Source organism: Sceloporus occidentalis, unplaced genomic scaffold (assembly GCF_023333645.1).
Source record: "Sceloporus occidentalis isolate IW3139 unplaced genomic scaffold, rSceOcc1.0.p SCAF_157, whole genome shotgun sequence".
Classification (NCBI taxonomy): Eukaryota; Metazoa; Chordata; class Lepidosauria; order Squamata; family Phrynosomatidae; genus Sceloporus; species Sceloporus occidentalis.
Window position 1 is genome coordinate 697501 of NW_028317137.1, and position 23498 is coordinate 720998.

The 23498-nt window shown below is 47.8% G+C and overlaps 2 protein-coding genes across 2 annotated transcripts; both read left to right on the forward strand.

Moving 5' to 3' along the window:
* The first annotated feature begins 305 nt into the window (after positions 1-305).
* On the forward strand, positions 306-11090 carry LOC149280233 (relA-associated inhibitor-like). Its single transcript, XM_089500598.1, has 11 exons — positions 306-394; positions 4802-4893; positions 6175-6287; positions 6709-7213; positions 7508-7593; positions 8356-9249; positions 9410-9547; positions 9810-9943; positions 10027-10193; positions 10295-10491; positions 11052-11090. The coding sequence occupies exons 1-11, from the start codon at positions 306-308 to the stop codon at positions 11088-11090; spliced, it is 2454 nt and encodes an 817-aa protein (XP_089356724.1).
* A 3480-nt stretch (positions 11091-14570) lies between these two features.
* On the forward strand, positions 14571-21681 carry LOC149280234 (general transcription and DNA repair factor IIH helicase subunit XPD-like). The gene is made up of 22 exons (XM_089500680.1): positions 14571-14666; positions 14959-15036; positions 15436-15498; positions 15852-15965; positions 16059-16175; positions 16770-16886; positions 16974-17097; positions 17185-17281; positions 17419-17552; positions 17644-17812; positions 18032-18150; positions 18249-18318; positions 18704-18773; positions 18907-19008; positions 19268-19331; positions 19545-19666; positions 19840-19932; positions 20027-20099; positions 20453-20523; positions 20761-20904; positions 21329-21472; positions 21589-21681. The coding sequence occupies exons 1-22, from the start codon at positions 14634-14636 to the stop codon at positions 21679-21681; spliced, it is 2211 nt and encodes a 736-aa protein (XP_089356806.1). The 5' UTR covers positions 14571-14633.
* The last annotated feature ends 1817 nt before the right edge of the window (positions 21682-23498 follow it).

Here is a 23498-nt window from a genome sequence, read left to right on the forward strand (position 1 = left end):
GAAAATCCCTAGAGAAAAATCAGGGGTTTATTCACAGGGGCCGAGGGGCCACAAGTAACTGCAGACCAACAACAGCATCAGTACCACCTCCGCCCGCACCCTGTTCATCACACCTCTCCACGGCTCTTATTTCTCCCCATCACTCCCTCCCCGTAACACACTTGTATGTATGTCAGATCTGTCATACTTGCTGACTATCCTGTATTTATTGTCCCACCCCCGCCCAGCACCCGGTATTAATCCTCCCTCCTCCTCGTCGGCTCATCACACTATGCAGCGTCCCGCGCGTCCACTACCTCTTCACCATGGTGCAGACGCAGCCCAGAAGCAAACTGGCCCGCTTCGGCAGCGTGGCGTCGCTCTCGGGGGGCAAGAAGCTTCGCAGTCGGATATGGTAAATGGCTGAATGCTTGGGCGCTCTGTGCTGTACTTGTCTGGGGTTTGCGCGGTCCTGGCAGTGCGTTCGGTGCTGCTTTATAAATTGTACGGGCGCCGTGTACCCGTCTCGTGTGTAACAGCAGTGTGCTCAGCGCTGTGTTTGGGTATATAGTCCTGGTGGTGTTTATAATGAAGGCGTAATGTGTATGAAGTGGAGTCGGTGTATACGGTGCTGTGTATTAAGTGATAGGTGCAGTGCTATGTTTTAAAAGTATAAAGAGGTGTGTGTGTGTACAGTGCTGTGTATTAAATGATGGGCATAGTGCTATATATATTTTATGTATGGAGTGGAGTTTGTGTATACGGTGCTGTGTATTAAGTGACGGTATAGCATTATGCTTTATATGTATGAAGTAGAGTTAGTGTATACGGTGCTGTGTAGTAAATGATGGGCATAGTGCTATATATTGTATGTATGAAGTGGAGTCGGTGTATACGGTGCTGTGTATGTATTTAAATATTTTTTTGTGGCAGTGATTCCTATGACTCTCAGCCGGCCCATACTTTACGCTATTCCGCATACAGGGCATATAACTGCCTTAACCCCGCAGCAGATACCTTTAACCACAGCCTGTATCAGCCTGACGGGAGACTGCCGAGGCTTCCACTCGGGATAATTCTCTGGAATTTCGTTATTACATCACAAGGAATCGTCTGAATGCTTCATCCTGACCCGGATTCTTTAACAAATCCCTTTCGGTCTCCCCTCCCCCGCACAGCTATTATTATAATTATTATTATTACATAATAATTATCGCGCTGCTCTGCTCGCTGGCGCTCCCCGTCTCCCTCCTGGTGCAGACGCTGCAGGACTCTGCCGGTCTTATATACAGAACCCCCCAACGAGCCGCGTACACCGACAGACTCTAAAGAGCCCGGACTCCAGGAGACGGGCTGTCGGTGTACGCGGCTCGTTGGGGGGTTCTGTATATAAGACCGGCAGAGAACGCTGTCTGCGGGGAGGATTCCGCGTGATGACTGAAATATATAATGAATAATAATAATATATAATAACTCGGCGGCCGTCGCTAAACGCCTGCCAATCGCTCGCGTTTACTCTGAGACGTGCAGCTTTCATGTATCGATGACGATGATCGTCACACATATATATAAAAGTATAGAAGCCGCAGTATTTGGTAAAAGTGATCCCTTTCTTGTCTGAGTGGATTGTAAGCTTTTGAATCCTGAAGAAGAGATCTGGTCTCAAAAGCTTGCAATCCATTATACTTCAGCCAATAAAGGGGTCATCTTTACCCCGATTTGCTCTGTCGGGTGTATGGTAAGGGGGGGGGGGTACCCGGGGCAGGGGGGCCGACATTCACCTTCAAGTCTGATAGAAATTTCCGTAGTATGTAATGTGTAAGTAGCGCATAGAATGCAGACAGTGCGCTCGGCGTTGTACCTGTGGATATAGGCGGTGTGTACACTGTGTTGGGTATCGTCTAAAAATGCAACTCGACTACGTGTGTGACGAGGAGTCTGAGATCGCGACGTCTCTGTGTAAACGTACCGCAGATATTGGCTCCCGGGTGTTCCAGCCCGGGGGCCGCGTCTGTCCTTTTCACAGGTGGGGAATCCGTGGTGATCGTGTTTTACGTAACGCGAGCCCCCCGGGTGCCATCTGAAAATATTCCCGAGCCTCTCTGTCACTGATGCTTATATTGGGTGGGGGGGGGGAGTGTAAAAATGCTTTTCTCTCGGGGTGATTATACCTCATGCTCTATGCGGGTGGCCTGCGGGGCTCGTGCGCGGCTCGTGCGCGGCTCATGCGCGGACGTCACATGCTGCCCGCCGTTTAGTCGCTTGATTTTTTGGATGTGGCTCCTAAGGCCGGCTCCCGGATTTCTCTTTCTGGCTTGCTCATCCCTACTCACTAGCCGTGGGGGCCGTTGGCCGCAGATCCGGTGCCTGAGGGCAGGAGACCTAAATCCGGCAGACCAACTCTGCCAGATTCTTCGTAGGATCTCGAGATGCGATGCATGGAGTGAGAAGGAAGTAACCGGCTCGGGCCCAAACGCCTCTGACTTTTGACTCACTGAGTGCGGCTTCCAGAGCCTTTCTTATTTGTATTAACGTCATTCTGTTCGGTTCCATTAGCCGTGGTGGCCTGACTGGCTTTCTTTGTTTTCTATCACAAACATTTTACCGAGAGGGTAGTAGATAAGTGGAACAGCCTCCCGTCAGAAGTGGTAGATGGTAATACAGTGAGGGTATTAAACATGCGTGGGATAGGCATACGGCTCCTGAATCTAAGACGAGACCGACGACTGATTACAGTCTGAGTCTTTATATCGGGGGCCGACTAGACGCGCCGGATGGGTCTTAACTGCGGCCGGTAAAGCAAGCGATGGGGTTGGACGTTTTGAAGGCCTGTGTGTGAAGCTTCCCTGTATATGATTATTACTCACGCCTTATGATGATGATGTAATAACCAGGGATACTGGATGGTTATATAAGGAAAACCCCGGTATCTGTATTTATCAATCTGACCCAGATATCTCTCCTTATAATAGAATGGAATCCCCTCTTCCTCGTCGTCTTCTGTCTGTGTCCACAGATCGGCGGCTCTGTCCCGTGAGTCACAGCGATGATGTAATAGATCGTCCAGCGTGACCCAACCTAAATGTACAGCGTGCGATCGGAGGAAAGGATAATCTAATATTTAACAAAGCGAGGAGGGAAGATTATTTCAAAGGAGGAGAAAAGTTACAACAAGAGGGCCAGAGTCTAAAACTAGAGGGTCGGAGGCTTAGATGGGACGTAAGGAAGTTTTACTTTACTGAGAGGGTGGTGGATAGGTGGAACAGCCTCCCATCGGAAGTGGTAGAGGTTAATACAGTGAGTCTAGAATGGGCCCGATCTGCCATCAACTTTCATGTTTCTGTTTTGAACCTCCGCTGGAAATGTTCGGAAACTCCACTGGGTACTTCATTTAGTTAGTAATGCCCATTTTAATGCCGTTCTTCAAAGGTTTAAACAAGCTTTATGCTGCTATGGCAACAATATATTTCAGTCGTCGATGTATCCTTGAATCTTACAGGACTGGATCCTGGGGTTAAGTAATAATTGGGAAGACGAGGCAGCGTGTGATGCGGTTAAGGAGTTCTGTGAGGCTGCGGGTTTTGGAATTGACAAATAGAGATAATCACCCTGTAAACCAGGGGTTCTCAAACTGCGGCCCTCCAGCTGCTTCAGGACTACATCTCCCATAATGCTCCTTCAGCTAAGGGGCTGGCTGAGGAGTATGGGAGATGTAGTCCTGCAGCAGCTGGAGGGCCGCAGTTTGAGAACCCCTGCTGTAAACGCTATACTTAGAAACGTGTAACAAATAGCAGAACATCCACTACAATGATCGCTGGCCCTCCCACGAGGAGCGCGGCTGGCCCTCCCACGAGGAGCGCGGCTGGCCCTCCCACGAGGAGCGCGGCGGTCCCTGGACACGCACGCGCCAACTGCCCGCTCCGCTCTGTGCTGTGTGAAGCATTAAAGGTGCTGTTCCACTCAAACCGATCATTATTTATTTAACAGGAGGGTCAGAGGCTTAGGAATGTAAGGAAGTGTTACTTTACTGAGGGAGTGGTAGATAAGTAGAACAGTCTCCCAGCAGAAGTGGTAGAGGGTATTACAGTGATGGGATTTAAACATGTATGGGATAGACATACGGTACATGTAAGAAATGCCGTGTGGTCGGTTTGGAAATGCATGGGGGGGGATTCCGCAGACCGTCTCGTTACCGTCTCTTGTGTTCGAGGAATCGTTATTGTGTGTGTATATTGTGTGTTGTTGTGGGTGTGTATATTTATAGTGTGTTGCTGTTTAGTGTGTGTTGTGTTGTGGGTGAAACTGTGGTTGAGTAATCCTGGGTGCAACAGAATGAAGACAGTGTCCCCAAATAATTACTCCCATGCCTCTGTGTGACACTGTACACCCGTCTATAAATACTCACACTCGTACTCGCACTCACACTCTGTATTCACGCACGCACTTTTCTCATAGTTTCTTTGAATATGTTCACTAATCTCCTCTACCTGTCCCCCCCCCCCCCCGCATGCCTCCTGTATGTCTCATCTTTCACCTTTCCTCCTCCACATTCTCACCGTCCCGATCTGCCCTCCGTCACACCATTCCTCTACCCCTCGCTCCCACGGCATTGTCTGTTGTAGACACCGGTCCTCCCTCTCTGACTCACCTCTCCTCCCTCACCTCCCTCCGCTCCCTCCTACTAGTTTATAAGCACCGCTCCTGCCTCGCAGCGCTAAACCGGATCTCTCCCCGTCTCCTCCATTATCTTGATCTCATGCAACATCTTCTCCCCGCGTTGTCGGCGTCTCGGTGTACTAATGGAAGTCATTCTTCTCCCAAGGACCAAGCTCGTTGGTTGGCGAGATACCATTCGCAAGATGGCTGGAGAGCAGGTGAAACCCGCGCAGTCTCTCATGGATCTCAACTTCCAGTGTAAGTTATTTATTATTATTGGGGAGGAAAGAGGGTAGAATCTGCCCCAATGTGCCCCGTTTTTCCTGCTGTAAAGACTCAAACCTTGGAGCCATATGTTTACATTCTCTCACTGTATTAAGGGATCAACTGGTACCTTTGCTGCTGGGAGGCTGTTCCATGCATCTATCGCCCTCTCAGTAGAGTAAAAACTGAGATAATCAGAGGCATTATAAGATAAATGGCTCTGGGATCATAGCACATCGCATGTTGAGTTCAACACCCAAAAAAGAACAAAAAAAACCAACTGAAATGGGTTTTATGCCTACAAAAAAAAAGTACTGTTGTGACATAATACTCTGAAAGATCATGCGCAATAATGGTATGACGAAGGGGCAATTCTTTAGCATGAATGGAGTGACATACACACGAGTTGTACTGCTCGCTGGAATATGCTGGCGCCATAAAAAAAAACATGATACTCCTTACTACGCTGTGTGGAGTGAAGGATTGGGTGCATGACCGTGCGGCGGAACACCCCTGTCTCAACTACTCGAGGCAACAAGGAAAAAGTCGCCCCGGCCTCCGATTACTCCCGGGGCTGTTTCCCAAACTTTGGGAATTTTAGAGCACAAAAAACCAAGGGTTCCTCGTGCGTGAGACCTCCGGTGCGCCGTGCAGCTCTCTGGCAAGAGAGGGGTTAATTAACCATTCTGTGCCTGGCACGGCCAACGTGCATCATTTTTAAGGGTGTATTTTTAATGTTTATGAAGCGGATTGCTCCACACACATAATATATAAAGCGATTATTACACCGCGAGGGCGGAATTTTAATCGTTATTTTCACTGGTGTAGCCGCCGTTCCCAGCCTATAAAATAACAGATTATGTAACGCTGCAGACGCATGGAGAAACCGTACGGAACACGGGCTGACGCAGAGCCCCCCGCTCCACGGCCCCCGAGGGCCACCTAGCTTACATTAGAAAAAATAGCCAACAAAATCAGGGACTGGGGGGGGGGGGTAGATTATTGCCCTCTGTGATTCTAGCAAACTAAATGTCAAGGCACAAGGTCAAAAATGAACCCTGAAGTCACGATTCTTGTCATTATTAAGGGAGTCTGAGCGCGTGGAGCCGCCATTCCTCCGGGCAGGTAACGGGAGCCGAGGACCTTCAGCCGGCTGGTAAATCCGTCCAGGAGTACAGCTGGCTACGTTTACCAATTCACCCATTTTTAGCACTAGGGATATTTTGTATATTACGAGGCCGCGAGGAGATCTAAAGTTTCCATTCTGCTTTTCAGCTCTGGCCGCGCAGGAATTGGATCACAAGCAGATGGAGTTGGACTCGGCGACGGCCAAACTGGACCAGCTTAGAAAAGAACTGGAACACAGGAGGTCCGCAGGCCAGCCTCAGGTGGGGAGACGTAGATGTTTACATGTCTTTACATATCTTTCTAGTGAGGCAACCATTGCAGAGCCGTGACATTGTATCACCATCAGTAGACAATTATTAGCGGTGGAGAGGTCCCTAACAGGTTAACTTTGTCCAGGGAGCCAATCAGGATGGTGCCCTGGGGGCTCCTGAACCCTTCATGACGTTTTTTGTGTTGAATTTGATTCCAGAACCTCCTTACCCCGCATAGTAACCTTTTAAATGTAATGTCACCTGACTTACACGGGATTGGACGTTCTCATACGTGTTCTTACCTGTTCCTCACACGTTGGATGGGCTTCTGTTTCCCGCGCCGCGGTCTTTAACCCTACGCTGATATATTTTGGTCCATGGACATGCATTTAGTCATCACTAACCTTTCTGTTTCTATTCTTTTTTTCAGAGTTTGGGAGTTCCAACATCTCAAATGCTTAACGCCACGATCTCCCCGACCCTAACACGGCGGTCTCTTCCTCCTCAGCCGACCCCGTCGCTTGGCATGGCTCCATCCCTGCTTTCTCACAGACCCCGACCACAGGAATCTTCGCTCCCTGCCGCCATGCCACCTCCTCTCTCTATGAGTGCCACCCCTCCAATGCCCACACTGACCCTCAGCCCCTCGCCAACCCTCACTCGTCGGCCCCTTCCTCCTGAGAACATGGACTCCTACCTCCCCCCACCTTCTCGTGCCCAACGTGGCCATCCTTTATCTCCTCGCCTCCAATATCACGAACGGTCATCATCTCCTCGCCTGTCATCGGGTTCCTATGATTTTCCCCGGTCAGCGTCCCCTGTCCCTGAGATCTCCTCTACCGGAATGGGAGGTTATTCGGACCGAGCCCCACCACAGAGACAGCCTCAGGCTTATGAGGGCCCACCAGGATTCGCACCATACCGGAACTTCTCAGGTGATTGAAGATACATTTGTGATCTCAATAACGTTCTACTTGTAGAATATTGCTTATCCTTCCGTCTATTATGTCATTTATTTATAACAGATTTTGTTTTATATTAGATGAGGTTAATTCTCTCCGCCGCCGTCCCCTTCAACAACGTAACTGGAATGAATCCGATCTGGACACGGCTTTTGAGAAAAAGGCTCCTCAGGACAGTAAGTGAACCATTTGGAGAATCAAAAAGGAATGGGGGGCGCAGAGTTACTTCCGGAAACCCTCATCTTTTTTCCATAACATTTGCTTTAGGGGCAGATAGAGGGTCCCTTGGTGGAGTGCCTCTGGTGAAAGCCTGGAGGGAAAGCAGCTTGGACCCGGTCCCTCCAAAAGGAAAGGTACGTTTTGGTCATCAGAGTCCTAGAATCATACATGTGAAATACCTATTTTTTAGACTGTGGAAAGGGATACCATTCTGTATTATGAAAAACACATGGGTTCCTTGGCTGCTGGTCGTCGCTTCATTGAAACTACTACAATTCCAGTCATATTTAAGTTTAGAATTCCATAGACTAGTGATAGCGCCGCCCCAGATGTTAAGGCCGCGAGCGGTACTGCACCGTCATCTCCACTGGCTTTTAAATGATGAAGCACGGCCCAGTATCATATCTGATCTTTCACAATCGGTAATAACAATCACACCCTCCGTGATTGTATGTGTGAAGCCAGCACGACCTACATAAAGTGTCTTCTGAAGCAGAGCCGGCCTGTGGGTGACCCGCTACTGGCTGGTGGTCCATCGGCCGACTTCTTTGACTAAGCGTATCCGTTATTACGTCCTGCCGGTGTATTTGTAGTCCTGGCCGCTGGCCTAATCAATAGAAAAGGACACGACTATCGTTTTGAATGTTCCAAAAGTAACTATGGGACATGGCGTTTGCTTTCTGTAATTAATGAATTCAGAAACCTGCCGAATATCGATGAACTTGATCTAGGGGAAGAATTTACTATATGATCTCTTCCATTAAATAATGAATAATCTCATTTTAATTGTTGGTGTAGTCTTTTTGTCGCTGTTATTGTCCCTGTGTTAGCTTGTATTTGGTGCCGTTGTATCAATAAGCTTATTGTTACATTGTGTGTCCTCTTCCTATCTCCAGAATGACAGCTCTGCTACCCTACCCCGGAGCTATAAATACTCCGGTGGGATTGAACGTGGTTCGCAAGCGCCAGATTCGGGATGGAGGTCAGGAACTGGGACCTTGCCCCGCTCATTGCCACCCCAGCAGCCCATCTCCCGTATACCTGTTCCACCGCCTATGGGAAAGGTCCAAGCACACAGACCCCTCCCTCTGTCGATGATCTTCCAATTGCAGAATGCGTTCTGGGAGCACCAGGTTCCTCCTTCAACGCAAGGCATGCCTAATGCATATGGTATACCTCCTACCATGAACATGAACGTTCCACCGACTACTCCCGTGGTCTCTGATTTGCCCAGCCTTTCTACCAATGCAATGGCTCCGCCGGCTCCGGAAGAAGTGCCACGACCTCTCAGCCCCACTAGACTTCAGCCTAACCTTCCACCTTCGCTGGCGGACGTTCAACGGGTGCTAGAGGATATGCCTCGTCCGCTGAGGAGACGAGGCTCCCAAGAACATACTGCACAGGCCCCACTACTTCCCTCTCACCGTCGTCAGTATCGGCAAATCATGGGCCGACTGTTTGGGAGAGCAACGTCTAAAGCCAATACCGTCCCAGAACAGCCAAAGGATGAGGAGAGGCTGCAGGGCTCTGCAAGCAATAAGGCCCCCGCCCCCGAGGAGCAGATTTCAGAAGAGGGTCCACTAAACACCACATACAAGATTCACTCCATTCCTGAGGAACCAAAAGCAGAAGAAAAGTTGGAAGTATCCGCTCCCAAGCCTGCTCCCACCCCTGACGACCCAGTATGCGTCATCCTAGAGGCATCGGAATCAAGGGTCGGGGCATCGGCTCCAGGACAACCAGACCTGGAGTTTGGCGTTCCTGTGGTGATCAGCGGAACCCAAGTGCCGGTAAGAAGAAAGGGGACAACATAGAGGGCAGGGTAGACAAGATAACTGCAACTTAAACAAGAGGGAGAGAAGGTCACGGATGGGTGTAGTTACGAAAAGAGGACAAAAGTGAGAGAGCGCATGGGTGGAGGATGATCATTGTTTCCTAATGTTTGTCCAGGAGCTTCGTTCAGTCCTAAAGGGACACAGTGTCCCCCGACGGAATCGCCCCCAGCGAGCCCGACTGGACCCCCTCATTCTGCTGTTAGATGCGGCTCTCACTGGAGAACTGGATGTGGTTACTCAAGCTCTTAAAGAGGTAGGTACAGGCCCAGCGCTGAAACGCGGTACTGCTCTGTGATTATCTGTGTGGCCGTAAGGTCAGCCATCTTAACTACGGGATGCTGGGATATGATGACATCATGTCCTGGTGCTCAGTCTGTTTCATCATCTGCACCCACAGATGCCTTTGAATATATATCATGGGCGTCGTTGAAGTGCTTGGAATAATTGCTGAGGCTTAGTGGAAGGAACCTCAAAGGTCTCCTACATAACCTGCTCCTCTTATTTACCTCCACCAGGTGAGCGATCCAAGTCAGCCCAACGAGGAGGGGATCACTGCTCTACACAACGCCATCTGCGGCGCCAATTACCACATTGTCAGCCTGCTCATCGACAGCGGCGCCAACGTTAATGCAGCAGATAGCCATGGATGGTGAGTCCCGGAGTCGAGAATGGGGGGGTTTACTGATGGGAAAGTAACACGAAGCACATCTTTAATGGTTAACTCTTATCTAGGACGCCTCTGCACTGCGCGGCCTCTTGCAATGACCTACAGATCTGCTCGCTCTTGGTGCGACATGGGGCAGCCATCTTTGCTACGACGTATAGTGATGGCTCCCTGGCTGTGGAAAAGTGTGACCCCTACAGGGACGGGTACAAAGAGTGCATCACTTACCTGACAGGTAACTTACCTTCCCCCTAATTCTATGTGTCTACTGCCCTCTCTGCTTACAGCCACCCCATTCATTAACCCTTTTTTTCCCCTACCATTTTATTCCCACAGAAGTGGAGGAGTGCATGGGAGAAACGCAGAGCGGAGTCATTTACGCGCTGTGGGATTACTCTGCAGAGTTTGCAGACGAGCTGTCCCTACGGGAGGGAGACTCCGTTACCGTACTTAGAAAGGATGGGGAAGGCGGTACATGGTGGTGGGCTTCTCTCTGCGGACGGGAAGGTTATGTACCCCGCAATTACTTTGGGGTGAGTTTCTGTGACAATTGGGGGGGGTAAACGTACATAGGATAGGAGTAAGGCGAGTCCAAGGACGGATTAAGGTTGGAGCAGCGGCATAAAACAGGCAGACTAGACGGGCCGAAAGGGTCTGATCTGCCTTCAGGCTCTATGCTTCTATACGCAAGCTGTTGTGTTTAAAATATCAGCTTAGCTGCTGCGGAAGGAATTGAGTTTATGGACACTCTGGGCACTCGGCCAGCCTGTCTCCTGTCCTCTGAGTTGTAAAACAGGTTATGGAAATGTAATAGAAGAACAGCCAGCAGTGGCATGAGTCTTTGGCAGAGTTCTTCCCTACTCTGAGTTACATACAGAAGTTTTTAGCCGTTTTACGGCTGGGCCCCCTTTGTTATCCAAAGTTGTTTGCCTGTCGCATTGGCTCCGCCAGGCGGTTATTACGGGATCCTTAACATAGACGTAGGCAGGACAGATAATCTAGACACATGCAAAAACGGTTTCCTACCTTTTGTATCGTGCTGATGACCACACGTCTCATCGTCCTGACCTTATTTTCCTGTCTTCAATTACAGCTGTACCCCAGAGTTCACACCCCACGCGCTTCGCCATGATGAAACCCTGTAAGAAGCGACATCATCAGCTCGAGGAGCTTTTATTAGCCAATAGATCCGCCATCTGCTGGGGGCGAATACAGAGCATGTATCTGTGCTTAAGTTTGTCTGTATTACGTGTCCGACATATATGTTTGCTGTGTGTGTCTGTCGGTTACATTATGAAAGGACTGCTATGTATGTCACAACTGTGTGTTGTTTATCTGGCACACTGTGTGTGCTCGCTGTGATATTATTATGCGCCAGACTTGCTTACGAAAGAGTTGTGTGTCTGAATGGTTGTTGTGTTGTTAATGGGACAGCAGTGAACGTGTAGTTTGTGTAACTGCCGCCCTCTCTTTGCATACAATTTTCTAATAAAATAATTAGCTGTGAACGGACGTCTTTTATGCTCGTCTTTCAAACAATGGTTTCAACGCGAGCAAAAGGTTGGACATAAAATAGAGCGGTTTTATAGGATTTCAGATATATATAAAGTTGTCAGAATTGCCAACGGTGTCCTTTTATCGCACCCGTATGTTTGCATTTTAAGATAAATTCTGGGGCGCCATAAAAACGGCCATCTTTTTTCTCTGCCGTTGGTCGCAATTCTTATCTGTGCGCCGATTGGCCAAAAAAAGGTCAAGAGCCAATCAGAATAAAGATGAAATTCAACCCTGGATCAGTTTGCTTTATTTTTCGGTGATTTGTTGCTGTTGTGCCAACTTTTGTATACAATCACAGACGTCTCAAAGTGTGTTTTTCCATATAAAATTAATGTATATTTAGGCAGGACTGCGTCTTTAAGATATATAGATGGACCAATTCACTCTGTTCTGATTCCCAGTTCCACTGGAAGACTCGGCACATATCACTTTCTCATAATATATATATATATCAGACATATAATACTAGCCGACGGATTTGAGAAAAACATAGTGGCCTTCTTGACCCAATTTTGGTCTTTTTCTGGGAAAAACTTCCAAATCAGGAACCTGACCGACAAGGACTTTGGGAAATAACTGGGTGAGATGGGATCCCCCGAGTTACTGTCACACTGAAGCCTCCGGAAGCCACCTCTTGGTCGTGTCTGGAGATACTTTTCACCACATCGGACGGACTCCCAATATATACGACCCCCCAGAATAAAGTCCAGACAGAAGTAATCAAACTTGCCTTATAGCAGATCTATCACTTAGGAACTTAGTTATACTAAAAGCTACGGCGGAGACGGTCAGGATTAAAATCGTCGCCGGCACTTTAAGGCCACCAGCCCATAAACGCATGGAGCCTATGGCTGTACAGCGATGGACCAGATCCGCCACGCGAGATGTGAACGTAAATAACCCGCTTCGGTTCCGCCTTTACATTGTTCAGAACGTTCGTTTCCACCCAAGTTACGCAAAGCGCCCTGATTTCTTTATTTACTCTGCGTTATACGGCAGTAATTAACGGCTTATTAATTAGCTGAATTACTTGTTAGACCGGTCGGACGGGTTTTACAGATAGCATTTGTCACTCAACACGAGTATATATCTTTCTACAAACAGTATTATGCAATATAATGAACATTGTATCTGGAAATTACTTTTTTTGTATTACCGATTTCAAAATAAATAGACTTTTTCAAAAATATTGTGGTTTTCTAAACCAGTTGTAGTTTTTGCCGCGTAATATGTTCTCGCTCTGTTATCTGATCCCTGATCTACTAAACAAACACCCCGACGTCTTATTATACTGCCTGTAGGGATACGAAAGAATGACTTAGTCTATGGAGGAACGGACTTCATTAGCATTGCCATAAAGCATCAGCTCAATGTGGTGTTAATTGTGATTGATTTTGCATTAAAGATTGTAAAAACATAATGTACTGTGAATGAGTAGAGACTAATCCGTGGATACAGGGGGCAGGTTGCTACTTGCCCCTCCGATGTAGTATCTGCACTGAACCAGAACATCATGTACTAAAGACATAATCTTATTATCGACGCACACAATGCTCGCCCTGAAATAATTCTCAGAAAATGAGGCCACACATCAAGAAAACATTATTAGAGAAGTTACGCCCGTCCCAAACCCCATAAAATATTCATGTTTTATGCATATTAAATGATCCGTGGGGATTAGTACATCCAAAATTAGGAAATCCTGCAGCTCGGGTTGCAGCGGCAGAGCTGCAGTAGATCTCTCAGCGGCGTCACGTAGGTCCAGGTGGAGCCTCGTGGCTGGACTAAGAACCTGGACTAATCCGAGGGCATCTCTGGAGCCTGTATGAACTTTTAGCTTCCAAAAATTGAATTTAAAGGAAAAAAAAAGTTTAATGCCAATAATAAGAGTTTAGAAGCTGCGGCACATGAGCTTTTTAGGCTTTAGTATCCACTCTCTCGGTGCATTACAAACGGCCATCTCTGGCACACGAAGCACAAATAATATTACAGGACCCCACGCTGAAAAAACCTAGTTCCAGCCAATGGGAACAAAGTTCCGGAGCGCATTGCGCAGGCACACAAGGCCGGCTATCTTGCTGTCGGAGTGTGACAGTATTACTATTTGTTATCGTATTATATAGCGCCATCATATTCCGTAGCGCTGTACAATGGGTATACAGGACATAACAAGTAGTATGTAACAAATACTACAAAGAAATGTTTTTTCCCCCCAATATGCTATAAAACAGATGAAATTAGAGCTCCCAGGGCTAAGTTTAAGCCCATGTTATAATTCACCTCACCGGAGGCACTAGGGGGCTCGCTAACGGAGCTGCGCAACCGGCTAAACATGGCAAGACGACTTTCTTCGACTGATGATGTTTCGATGTTTGATTATTTCTGCCTCTTTCAGCCTAGCAACGTGCGTAAGCTTTTTGATTGCTTTCCCTGGCAACATTAGTAGTAATCGGGAAGCTGAGTGCCTTATGTAACTGGGCTGTTTCGGCGTTTGATTATTACTGCCTCTTCAGTCTAGCAACGTGCTTTAAGGTTTTCGATTGATTTCCCTGGCAACATTAGTAAGGAGGAAGTTGAGTTCTTAGCGTAACTGAGCTGCGTCATGAAACCCCGTCCCCAGCGCTCTGCTATTGGTTCCTATTCCCAGAAACAACATGGCGACCGGGTATTCCCGTGCCCTCACTAAGTCCCCTGGGTGGGCTTTCGACGTTTGGGCGACCAGTAAGAAGGTGGCTTTTCCATAACAGGGGCGGGGGATAAAGAAAGGCGGAGCTTGGAGCAGCCATGAAGTAAGAGATCTTTTTAATGGAGTTAATTTATTGTATATTCTAATCTTTATTTGTATGTTTGTCAATTCGTTACATTCTTTCCTACGCATTAATACTCAGCGGCCATACTGATTGGGTACAATAGGTATAAATACATTAGGAAAGGAGGTCCCTGCACCAAAGAGCTTACAGTCTATATATATATATATATATATATATATATATATATATATATGTGTACATACATACATACATAAAATAATTATCCAATATCTTCCTACAGGTTAAATATAGATGGATTGCTGGTGTACTTCCCCTATGAATACATATATCCAGAACAGTTCTCCTATATGCTGGAGCTCAAGAGGACTCTGGACGCTAAGGTAGGTATATATACCGTACTGACCCGCAATGAGTTTCTAATTATCTTACCAGTTATACAGAAGGAATACGTCATCGCTCTCACCTATAGCGTGGACCCCGCTGATGACCGTCGTTGGACTCCTGGTTGCTTTGTGTTGTAGATCTACTTCTATTCATAGCTTTTAGATGCTCTGTAGAGCCCCCAGCCTCAGATGTCATCTATGACATCCGTTAATAAACTGATTAACCCGCCTTGGGATAAGAATGCGGTAGAAGAAATGTTCGTAATCCTGTCCCTTCTTTGTGCCGTAGGGTCATGGGGTCCTGGAGATGCCATCGGGGACGGGGAAGACCGTCTCCCTGCTGTCTCTAATAGTGGCGTATCAGAGGGTGAGATATAGTTTTGTTCAACGTAATATAATTTCAGTTATGGTTTTAGTATAATTAATATTTTTATCCTTTGAATTAATATTTAAAAAAAAACAAACCATGAATTGCCGGCGGGGGGGAAGCTAAGAATTCAAGTGACAAAGATATGGGATCATAGAAACTGTGTGTGTATGTATGAATGTGTAAATATATATATATATATATATTAGTATACGTGTGTGTGTATATATATGTGTGTATATATTAGTACGTGTGTGTGTGTGTGTATGTGTATATATATATATATATATATATATAGTTAGTATATTACTGTTACTCAGTATTGTGATCTGTATGAATCCCTACATTTAGTTCTTTAAGGCTCGGGTTATTAACCCATCGTTACACCTTCTTTTATAGACGTACCCACTAGAAGTTACCAAGTTAATATACTGCTCCAGGACTGTTCCAGAGCTTGAGAAGGTGAGACGTGTTAAATTGTTCTGGATTCAGGGACTGAGTTGAGATGATGATTGTATGTTGATTTATTTAAACAGAACTTGCTGGCGGATCGGCCCCATTTGGCCCGTCTAGTCGCCCGTTTCTCCTGCTGTCAAGACTCAGAGCTTAAGCAGTTGTTGGTCTTGTCTTAGCTGCAGGAGCCATACATCTATCCCATGCATGTTTAAATCCCTTCGCTGTACCACTTCTGATGGGACGCTGTTCCACTTATCTGCCACCCTCTCAGTAAAAAATTCCCTTTATTTATTTAAACGTTTCCAACTCTCTCTTCTTTCCTCCAAGCTGTAAAGTAATGGTAATTAACATTTCACCAGGTTGTGGAGGAGCTGAGGAAGCTGATTGAGTACACGCAATCCCAAACCGGGGAGAAACTCAACTTTTTGGCCCTGGCTTTGAGTTCCAGGAAAAACCTGTGTGTGAATCCAGAGGTAAGTGTACCGGATCTGCGCGTCCTCTGAAACGTTCCGTGTTTGTTAGTCTGTCCGTCTCACGTCGATCTTCTCTCTCGGTCTTCTGCGCAGGTCAGCGCTCTGCGATTCGGAAAAGAGATAGACGGACGTTGTCACAGTCTAACCGCCTCCTTCGTGCGAGAGCAGAGACACAGAGAACCCGGCATGCCCTCCTGTCGCTTCTATGAGGTACCGTGTGTGTATATACTGTGTGTGCGCGCATATATATATATATATATATATATATATTTACTTCAAAAGAGGAAAAATAATCTAAAACTAGTTTGTCAGAGGTTTAGATGTAATGTAAGGGAGTAACTGAGAGGGTGGGAGATAAATAAAAAAAGCCTCCCAGTAGAAGCGGTAGATAAGGGGGACAGTCGCCCAGCAGAAGTGGTAGAGGGTAATACAGTGAGGGGATTTAAACATGCGTGGGACAGACATCCGGTTCCTGAATCTAAGACGAGACCAACGACGGGTAGAATGGGTCTGATCTGGAGTCAGCATGAGCGAGGATTTGGTGGAAAATGACTCCCTGAGGGTAATTGTCCATGAAGGTTGATCAGTAACGTGGGGCCGCATCTTCTTGGCCGGGCAGCTGATGACTTGAGGGTTTCTTTCAAATCTCTTCAACATAGCTGAGTTTAATTGGATTAAGGGATCGGAAAGCCAGCCTAGCCTTCCGTAGCCTTTCAGTGTGCTAAAAGCTCTAAAAAGGTATAGCCCCCCAAGTCAAGTTATATAGGGGGTTACACATCTTGAGCTGATACATTCTCTTTGTAGGAATTCGATGCCATCGGCAGACAAACTCCGCTACCCCATGGGGTATATAACCTGGATGACCTCAGGGTATTAGGGCGACAGCGAGGTTGGTGTCCGTACTTCCTCGCCCGACATGCGGTGAGTGTCTGCCGGTGTCTTAGTGGCGGTGTAGTGTGTGTCACGTAACGTTGTGTGTCTGCTGACGCGTTGTGTATTCTTTTTCAGTTGTCGCAGTGCAATGTGATTGTGTACAGCTATCACTACCTACTGGACCCTAAAATTGCTGACCTCGTCTCTCGGGAACTCGCCAAGAAGTCTGTAGTTGTCTTTGACGAGGCGCACAATATCGGTAAGATGTCGTCTCGTCTGTCTGTCTGTCTGTCTGTCTGCGGCTCGTCATGCCTGACTCTAAAGCTGTCCCTTCCGCTCGCTTTAGATAATGTCTGCATCGACTCCATGAGCGTCACCATCACACGAAGAACGCTCGAGCGCTGTCAGAATAACATCGAGACACTCAGCACGGCTTTAGAGAAGTGAGGAAGGGGTGATTGGAGGGGTAATTAAATGGTCTGGGGATAGTTTATGGGGATAGAGGAGGAGAAAATCTTATATGGGGTGGGGTGGCATTTGGCAGAGGGTCCGAGGAGTCTGATCCTTCGTGTTCCTCTAGAATTAAAGAAACGGATGAACGAAAGCTTAGGGAGGAATATACCCGGTTGGTGGAGGGTCTGCGGGAGGCCACGGTGGCCCGAGAGACAGATGTCTACCTCTCCAATCCCGTGTTACCCAATGAGATCCTGCAAGGTGAGTCACTGCTCTGTTTTACAGAATCTCACCCATAATGTCCCATAATGTGAAAAATGAAAGTAATCCTATGGATATATTTTCCCCGCAGAGGCGGTTCCGGGCTGTATTCGTAACGGCTTACACTTTCTGGGCTTCCTGCGGAGGCTGGTGGGTTACATCAAATCTCGTCTCCGCTCAGGTCATGTGACGCAGGAGGGTCCTGCCGCTTTCCTGCGAGACCTCTACGAGAAAGTGTGTATCGAGCGGAAGCCGATGAGGTGAGTCCATGTAATATCTCTCTATCCTACCATTAGTAAGTAAACTGCCATGCGCGGTTCCTGCGGAGGTCGTGGAGACATGGTGGCATGCAGGGCCATGTATTCCAGCTGATTTGTGGACGTATCCATTCCCCGCCGCGTGCTATGATAGAACCGGGCCCGGCTGCGAGCCTCCGTTTCCGGACGGTGTTTGGCGCGTAGTAACGCTGTGTCTCGTAGGTTCTGCGCGGAGCGGCTGCGTTCTCTCACTCGCACCCTGGAGATCGCGGACATCACAGACCTGTCTCCTCTCACCCTCATCACCAACTTCGCCACGCTCGTGAGCACGTACACCAAAGGTGAGAGCGCACGCTGCTTTCCCTCGCTGTCTCTCCCGCTCGTCGCCGTCCCCACGTCTCGCTCTCAGCTCCAAGCTCGTACTTTTTCTCTTCGGCAGGTTTTATGATCATCATCGAGCCGTTTGAAGACAGAACCCCTAGTATCAGTAACCCCGTGCTACACTTCAGGTGACTCTCTCTCCCCCTCCCTCTCCCTCTCCCCCTCCCTCTCCCTCTCCCCCTCCCTCTCCCTCTCCCCCTCCCTCTCCCTCTCCCCCTCCATCTCTCTCCCCCATTTCTCAGTCTGTGCCCTGTCTTTTTTTACTCTCATTTTTCCACCCCAGCCTTTCAATTGCTCTTCCTTTACTAAACACAATTTCCTTTGCCCTGATACCCAACCCATTTTCCCCCCCTCTCTCATTCTTCGATATCCTGCACATGGCCCCCTCTGCCCGTCAGCCGTCTGCCGGCACCCTTTTCTCTGTAGTTATCCTTTTCTGACCTCGGCTTCTTGTCTTTATTCCTTTCCCGTGATCGCCCTTACATGATTTTCATGATTTCTCTGTCTCTCTAGCTGCCTGGACGCGTCCCTCGCTATTAAGCCTGTTTTCCAGAGGTTTCAATCTGTCATCATCACATCTGGGGTAAGAAACAAATGACAGCCGTTATCTAACCTTACGCCCTCCCTTACAGCCCCATATGTGTCGCAGTCACTTTCCACCATTTACACCCCCACAGGCATATTTGCATTAATCAACACATTTATATGGCTTGCAGACCCTCTCCCCATTGGATATTTATCCGAAAATCCTGGACTTCCGGCCCGTTACTATGGCAACCTTCACCATGACCCTGGCTCGCGTTTGCTTGTGTCCTATGGTAAGATCTCTAGTTACGTGTTAATGGTGGGGGCAGGAGATGTGTCCGTTCGAGAAGATAATAGCCTGGCATACATGGGAATGGATGGGCTCATACAAACCGCCAGGACGATTTAAGGATGCCTTGCGTAATAAATAGGTACGGCGCCGAGTGCGGTCTGGGAATATAGCGTGGGGGGGGGGGTTATAATATTGGTAGGAACGCAGAATGTGGAAATTATGCTTCCTATAAAAATTTTCGTTCGAAACGTCTTCCTCAGGTTGTGAGCCGGGGGAATGATCAGGTCGCCATGAGCTCCAAGTTCGAGACAAGGGAAGATCTGGGTGAGAAACAGGATTATTAAAACTCTCTAAGTCTCTTATTAACTGGCGTTTTACGGTGGGTCATCTGATTAATGCTTGTATTGTACTTCTCTCCGTAACCATATTATGTATAGCCTTCTTATATTATCGATATATCCGGTAAACGAACCCCTCGTAGCCTTTCTGCCCCCGTCACATCTCTTATAATCTGCTTTGTGACCTTTTATTTTCAAGCTGTGATGCGCAATTATGGGAACCTTCTCCTGGAGATGTCTGCCGTGGTCCCCGACGGTATCGTGTGTTTCTTCACCAGTTACCAGTACATGGAGAACATCGTGGCCTCGTGGTATGAGCAGGTAACCTGGCCACGATCGCCTATCCCAGCATCAGGAGTCCGATAAACTTACGTCACACCTTGTCATTTTATGTGGAATTCTATCACAAATGTAGTCACAGGTGGCGCCCAAAATTGACATATTCTGCAGTTTAAAAGGATTTGTCTGTAACGGCCGATTTGACTCGTTGTTAGGGAATATTGGACAACATTGAGCGGAACAAACTCATCTTCATCGAGACGCAGGACGGAGCGGAGACCAGCGTGGCGTTGGAGAAATATCAGGAGGTGAGGCGTTGGTGGGGATCGCGTGAAGGGCTCCGTGGCTTGCGTTTATGGCTATTTGTTAATCCCCCCCCCTTTTTTGTTGATGAAATCACAGGCTTGTGAGAACGGACGGGGGGCGATCCTGTTATCCGTGGCTCGCGGGAAAGTGTCTGAGGGAATTGATTTTGGTAAGTACTGCATTATACCAGCCCGGATTTAGATGTTGGGGTGTAAGATTATCGTGTTTAGGAGTACGGGGTAAGTCGTTGTCTCGCTTGTTAATGTTGCGCTTGAGATAGAAATTGCCCAGACTAGAGGTGGGAACGCAGAGCAGCCTCTTGTTACTTAGTCTATAAGTAATAAGTGTGAACTCGGTTGACCTACATCTGTTTAGGTTACACAATAAATCCAACTTTTTGAGGACAAAACAATCAGGCCAGATAATTGAAATTATTTATAGGCAGAAATCGGTGATCCATCTCTTTGATCCCTAAAAATAAATCCGTGTATCACTGGGGCTAATTCACTGTTTTTTCCTTAGTGCATCATTACGGTCGGGCCGTTATAATGTTTGGAGTCCCGTATGTATATACACAGAGCCGGATACTGAAGGTAAGTGTAGATCATTTTGTTATCTTTTTCCTTATAAATCTATAGATTAATTCCAGAAAAGCCAATATCTGCCCCGACGCATTTTACATTAAAAACCCTGCGTATGTACCATGCATCTCACAAAAGCCATAACCGGTCCACAGAGCCACGGCTGACCGCAGACGCCTCCCTTCCCGGTATCCCCAGCTCTCCCTTCCTCTCTTTCCTAAAATACCCCTCTCTCCTCGGCCCTTACAGGCTCGACTGCAGTTCCTACGGGACCAGTTTAACCTGCGCGAAAATGACTTCTTGACGTTTGATGCTATGAGACACGCCGCTCAGTGTGTGGGTCGCGCCATTCGCGGCAAGACGGACTACGGGATCATGTTGTTTGCAGACAAGGTATCAGCGTTTGTGAATACAGTATATGCCTATTGCGGTCCAAATAATACCTTATTGTGTGGGGTTACCCATGCAATAACATAATGGGAGTTGCATATAATGATATTATGGTGGAGTGCCTAAAAGGCATCTTAAATGATGTTGGTTACTATGGTGATGCACCAGAATTACTTGATGTTATTTATATATGTGTATGTATATATATATATATATATATATATTATTGTACATATAGGGGTTCATTATGGAATGTCGAAGTCTGATCAGGGCTTGGAACTCTTTCTGTAATGACGGTTATTATCAAGTGCGATATTTTATCTTCATTAAGCGCAAGTTCATGGTAGCATCATTGTGGAGATCCTCGCTCAGTGCTCCTCTTCTCGCTGACACCGTGACACTAATATCCCGTCCTCTGTCCTCGTAGAGATATGCCCGTGCTGACAAGCGAGGAAAGTTACCCCTGTGGATTCAGGAACATCTGACCGATGCCAACCTGAACCTCACGGTGGACGAATGCATCCACATGTCCAGACATTTTCTCAGAGACATGGCCCAGCCATTCCGGAGGGTGAGACCAACCTGTTCGATCACCTTTGGAACGTCCTCTGTTTGTTCCTCCGGTCCATTTGTTGTCCTCCATCTTGCCTTGTACGCCTCTTTTCTCATTTACGCTCTCTTCATTAGGAGGACCAGCTAGGATTGTCTCTTCTGACTCTAGAACAGCTGCAGTCGGAAGAGATGCTACAGAAAATCCAGGAGATCGCTCACCAGGTGTGAGACCTATCCTGAGACCACCTGTCGGAGACCTGTGTCCAGGTGTGACCTAGAGACATCCGGAAGCGGCCCATGAGACGTCCAGCGAAGGATGCAGACTAATCTACACCAAGATGGACTTGTTAACTCTAATGCTCTGTATGAGAGTCTCTTCATTTGTGTGCGCTGTATATAGAGCACACCTCTGTACACTGTATGTGTTTTTACATACTGTAATAAAAAGCTACATTTGTAACAAATACAAGGCATTTATTCACTAAATACCGGCAAACCAGCCATATATATATATAGGGCAGTCCAGAACATGGCAAAATGTCCTGGCGCCCTGGGTGTCCTCATCAGCGCCAAGCTTTTATTTATTCTTTTTTTTTTAAACGTCCCAGGCTCGCTTTAAATGCTAAATATAAATGGCAATGTGATCGGGACCTTGAGTGTTAACACGTTTGTTCTATTATTACTTCACTCAGCGATCTGTCCGAGACACTTGGCCGGGGCTGACAAAGTGCATGTCGGGACTTAAGCTATCGATCCCAAGCGGTCACCAGAATGAAGAATGTGATCCTGCGCGGACTCCGACCCGCAGAGAAGCTGCGTGTGCAGCAGGAGCCCCGGCTTCGCGACGTTTCAAAGAATACTCCATCGTGCACCTTAATGCATATGATATCTGCACGGACCCTTTAAATGTTATGGGGGGGGTTCCTGCAGAAACCCTTTCCTTACTCCCCCCCCACCACGATATTTTTCATGCAGGAGACTGATGTTCCGTGATAAGGGATGTAGGCGGCCGCGGTGGGTTCACAAAGTGAATCGTTGTGTCTGTAACAGAAGCTGCCGTGTTTAATCACTAAATCTTATACGTGGCTTTCGAGGTAGTCGGTGGACTCCTGCCTTGTTTGGTTGTTGGTGGTCTGACGGGGACTTATTAGGACAGCGTGTGCGTTAGTGGCCACTAAAGGAGATACGTGGAATGCTGCCTTATTTAGACGCTTGTGGCTAATGCCTTTTGCAGGTGGCTGGTGGTTATGTTGCAGTTGCTGTGTTTCTGCCCAGCTTTTGTAGCGGGGGGAGCACCACAGGGGTATCTCTTCCCATTCCCAGCCTTTAGGGAAGGTACGGACTGCAAACCCCCCCATCTTACCAACGCTGGCGTTCAAGGTGCGGCCCGTGACTTCTAAATGTCACCCTCCTGCGTGCAGCTGGCTCGGAAGCTGCAGTACAGCAGATCAGGTGCTTTTTTGGGGGGGCCAGGTTTCGTTTTTACTTGTGAGGATGAGCGTTTGGGCTGTTAATATGGGATGATTGGCGTTAATTTATTGCGCTCTGGTCATGTGGTCCAAGGCGCGCATGAAAGTGTAAGTGAGAGGTGCTGTCTGGCGGTGTCTCGTGATGTGGAGGGGGGGAGCATCTGCCCCGATAAGGGGGACACAAGGACGTTAGGATCAGAGCGGATACCATGCAGGGATCATGTGCAGAGGTAATGGGGGATTGCGGACAGAGAACGCACCAGGAACTCCGCGGTTACCGCATTACACCGCTGCTGGCCGGGACAGAACGCTCACAAAGTGTGAACAGGCGCTCTAATCTCACACGAACATTCCTAATCGACTGATCTCGTGGGAACGAGCATTCAGATTAAGCTGAACACTAATGAATTAAACGTGTGAATTAAAACACCCAGACCGACCATGTGGGGCAGCTGGCCGGTGGCGGGTCGCGGGGGGGCGAGCCCGGCCAGAGTCGTCGCGTGTCTCTATATGGATGTGCGCGAGGACCGCGGCACCGAAGCGGAGGAGGAATTTGAGTTGGCTCGGTTCGCGCCT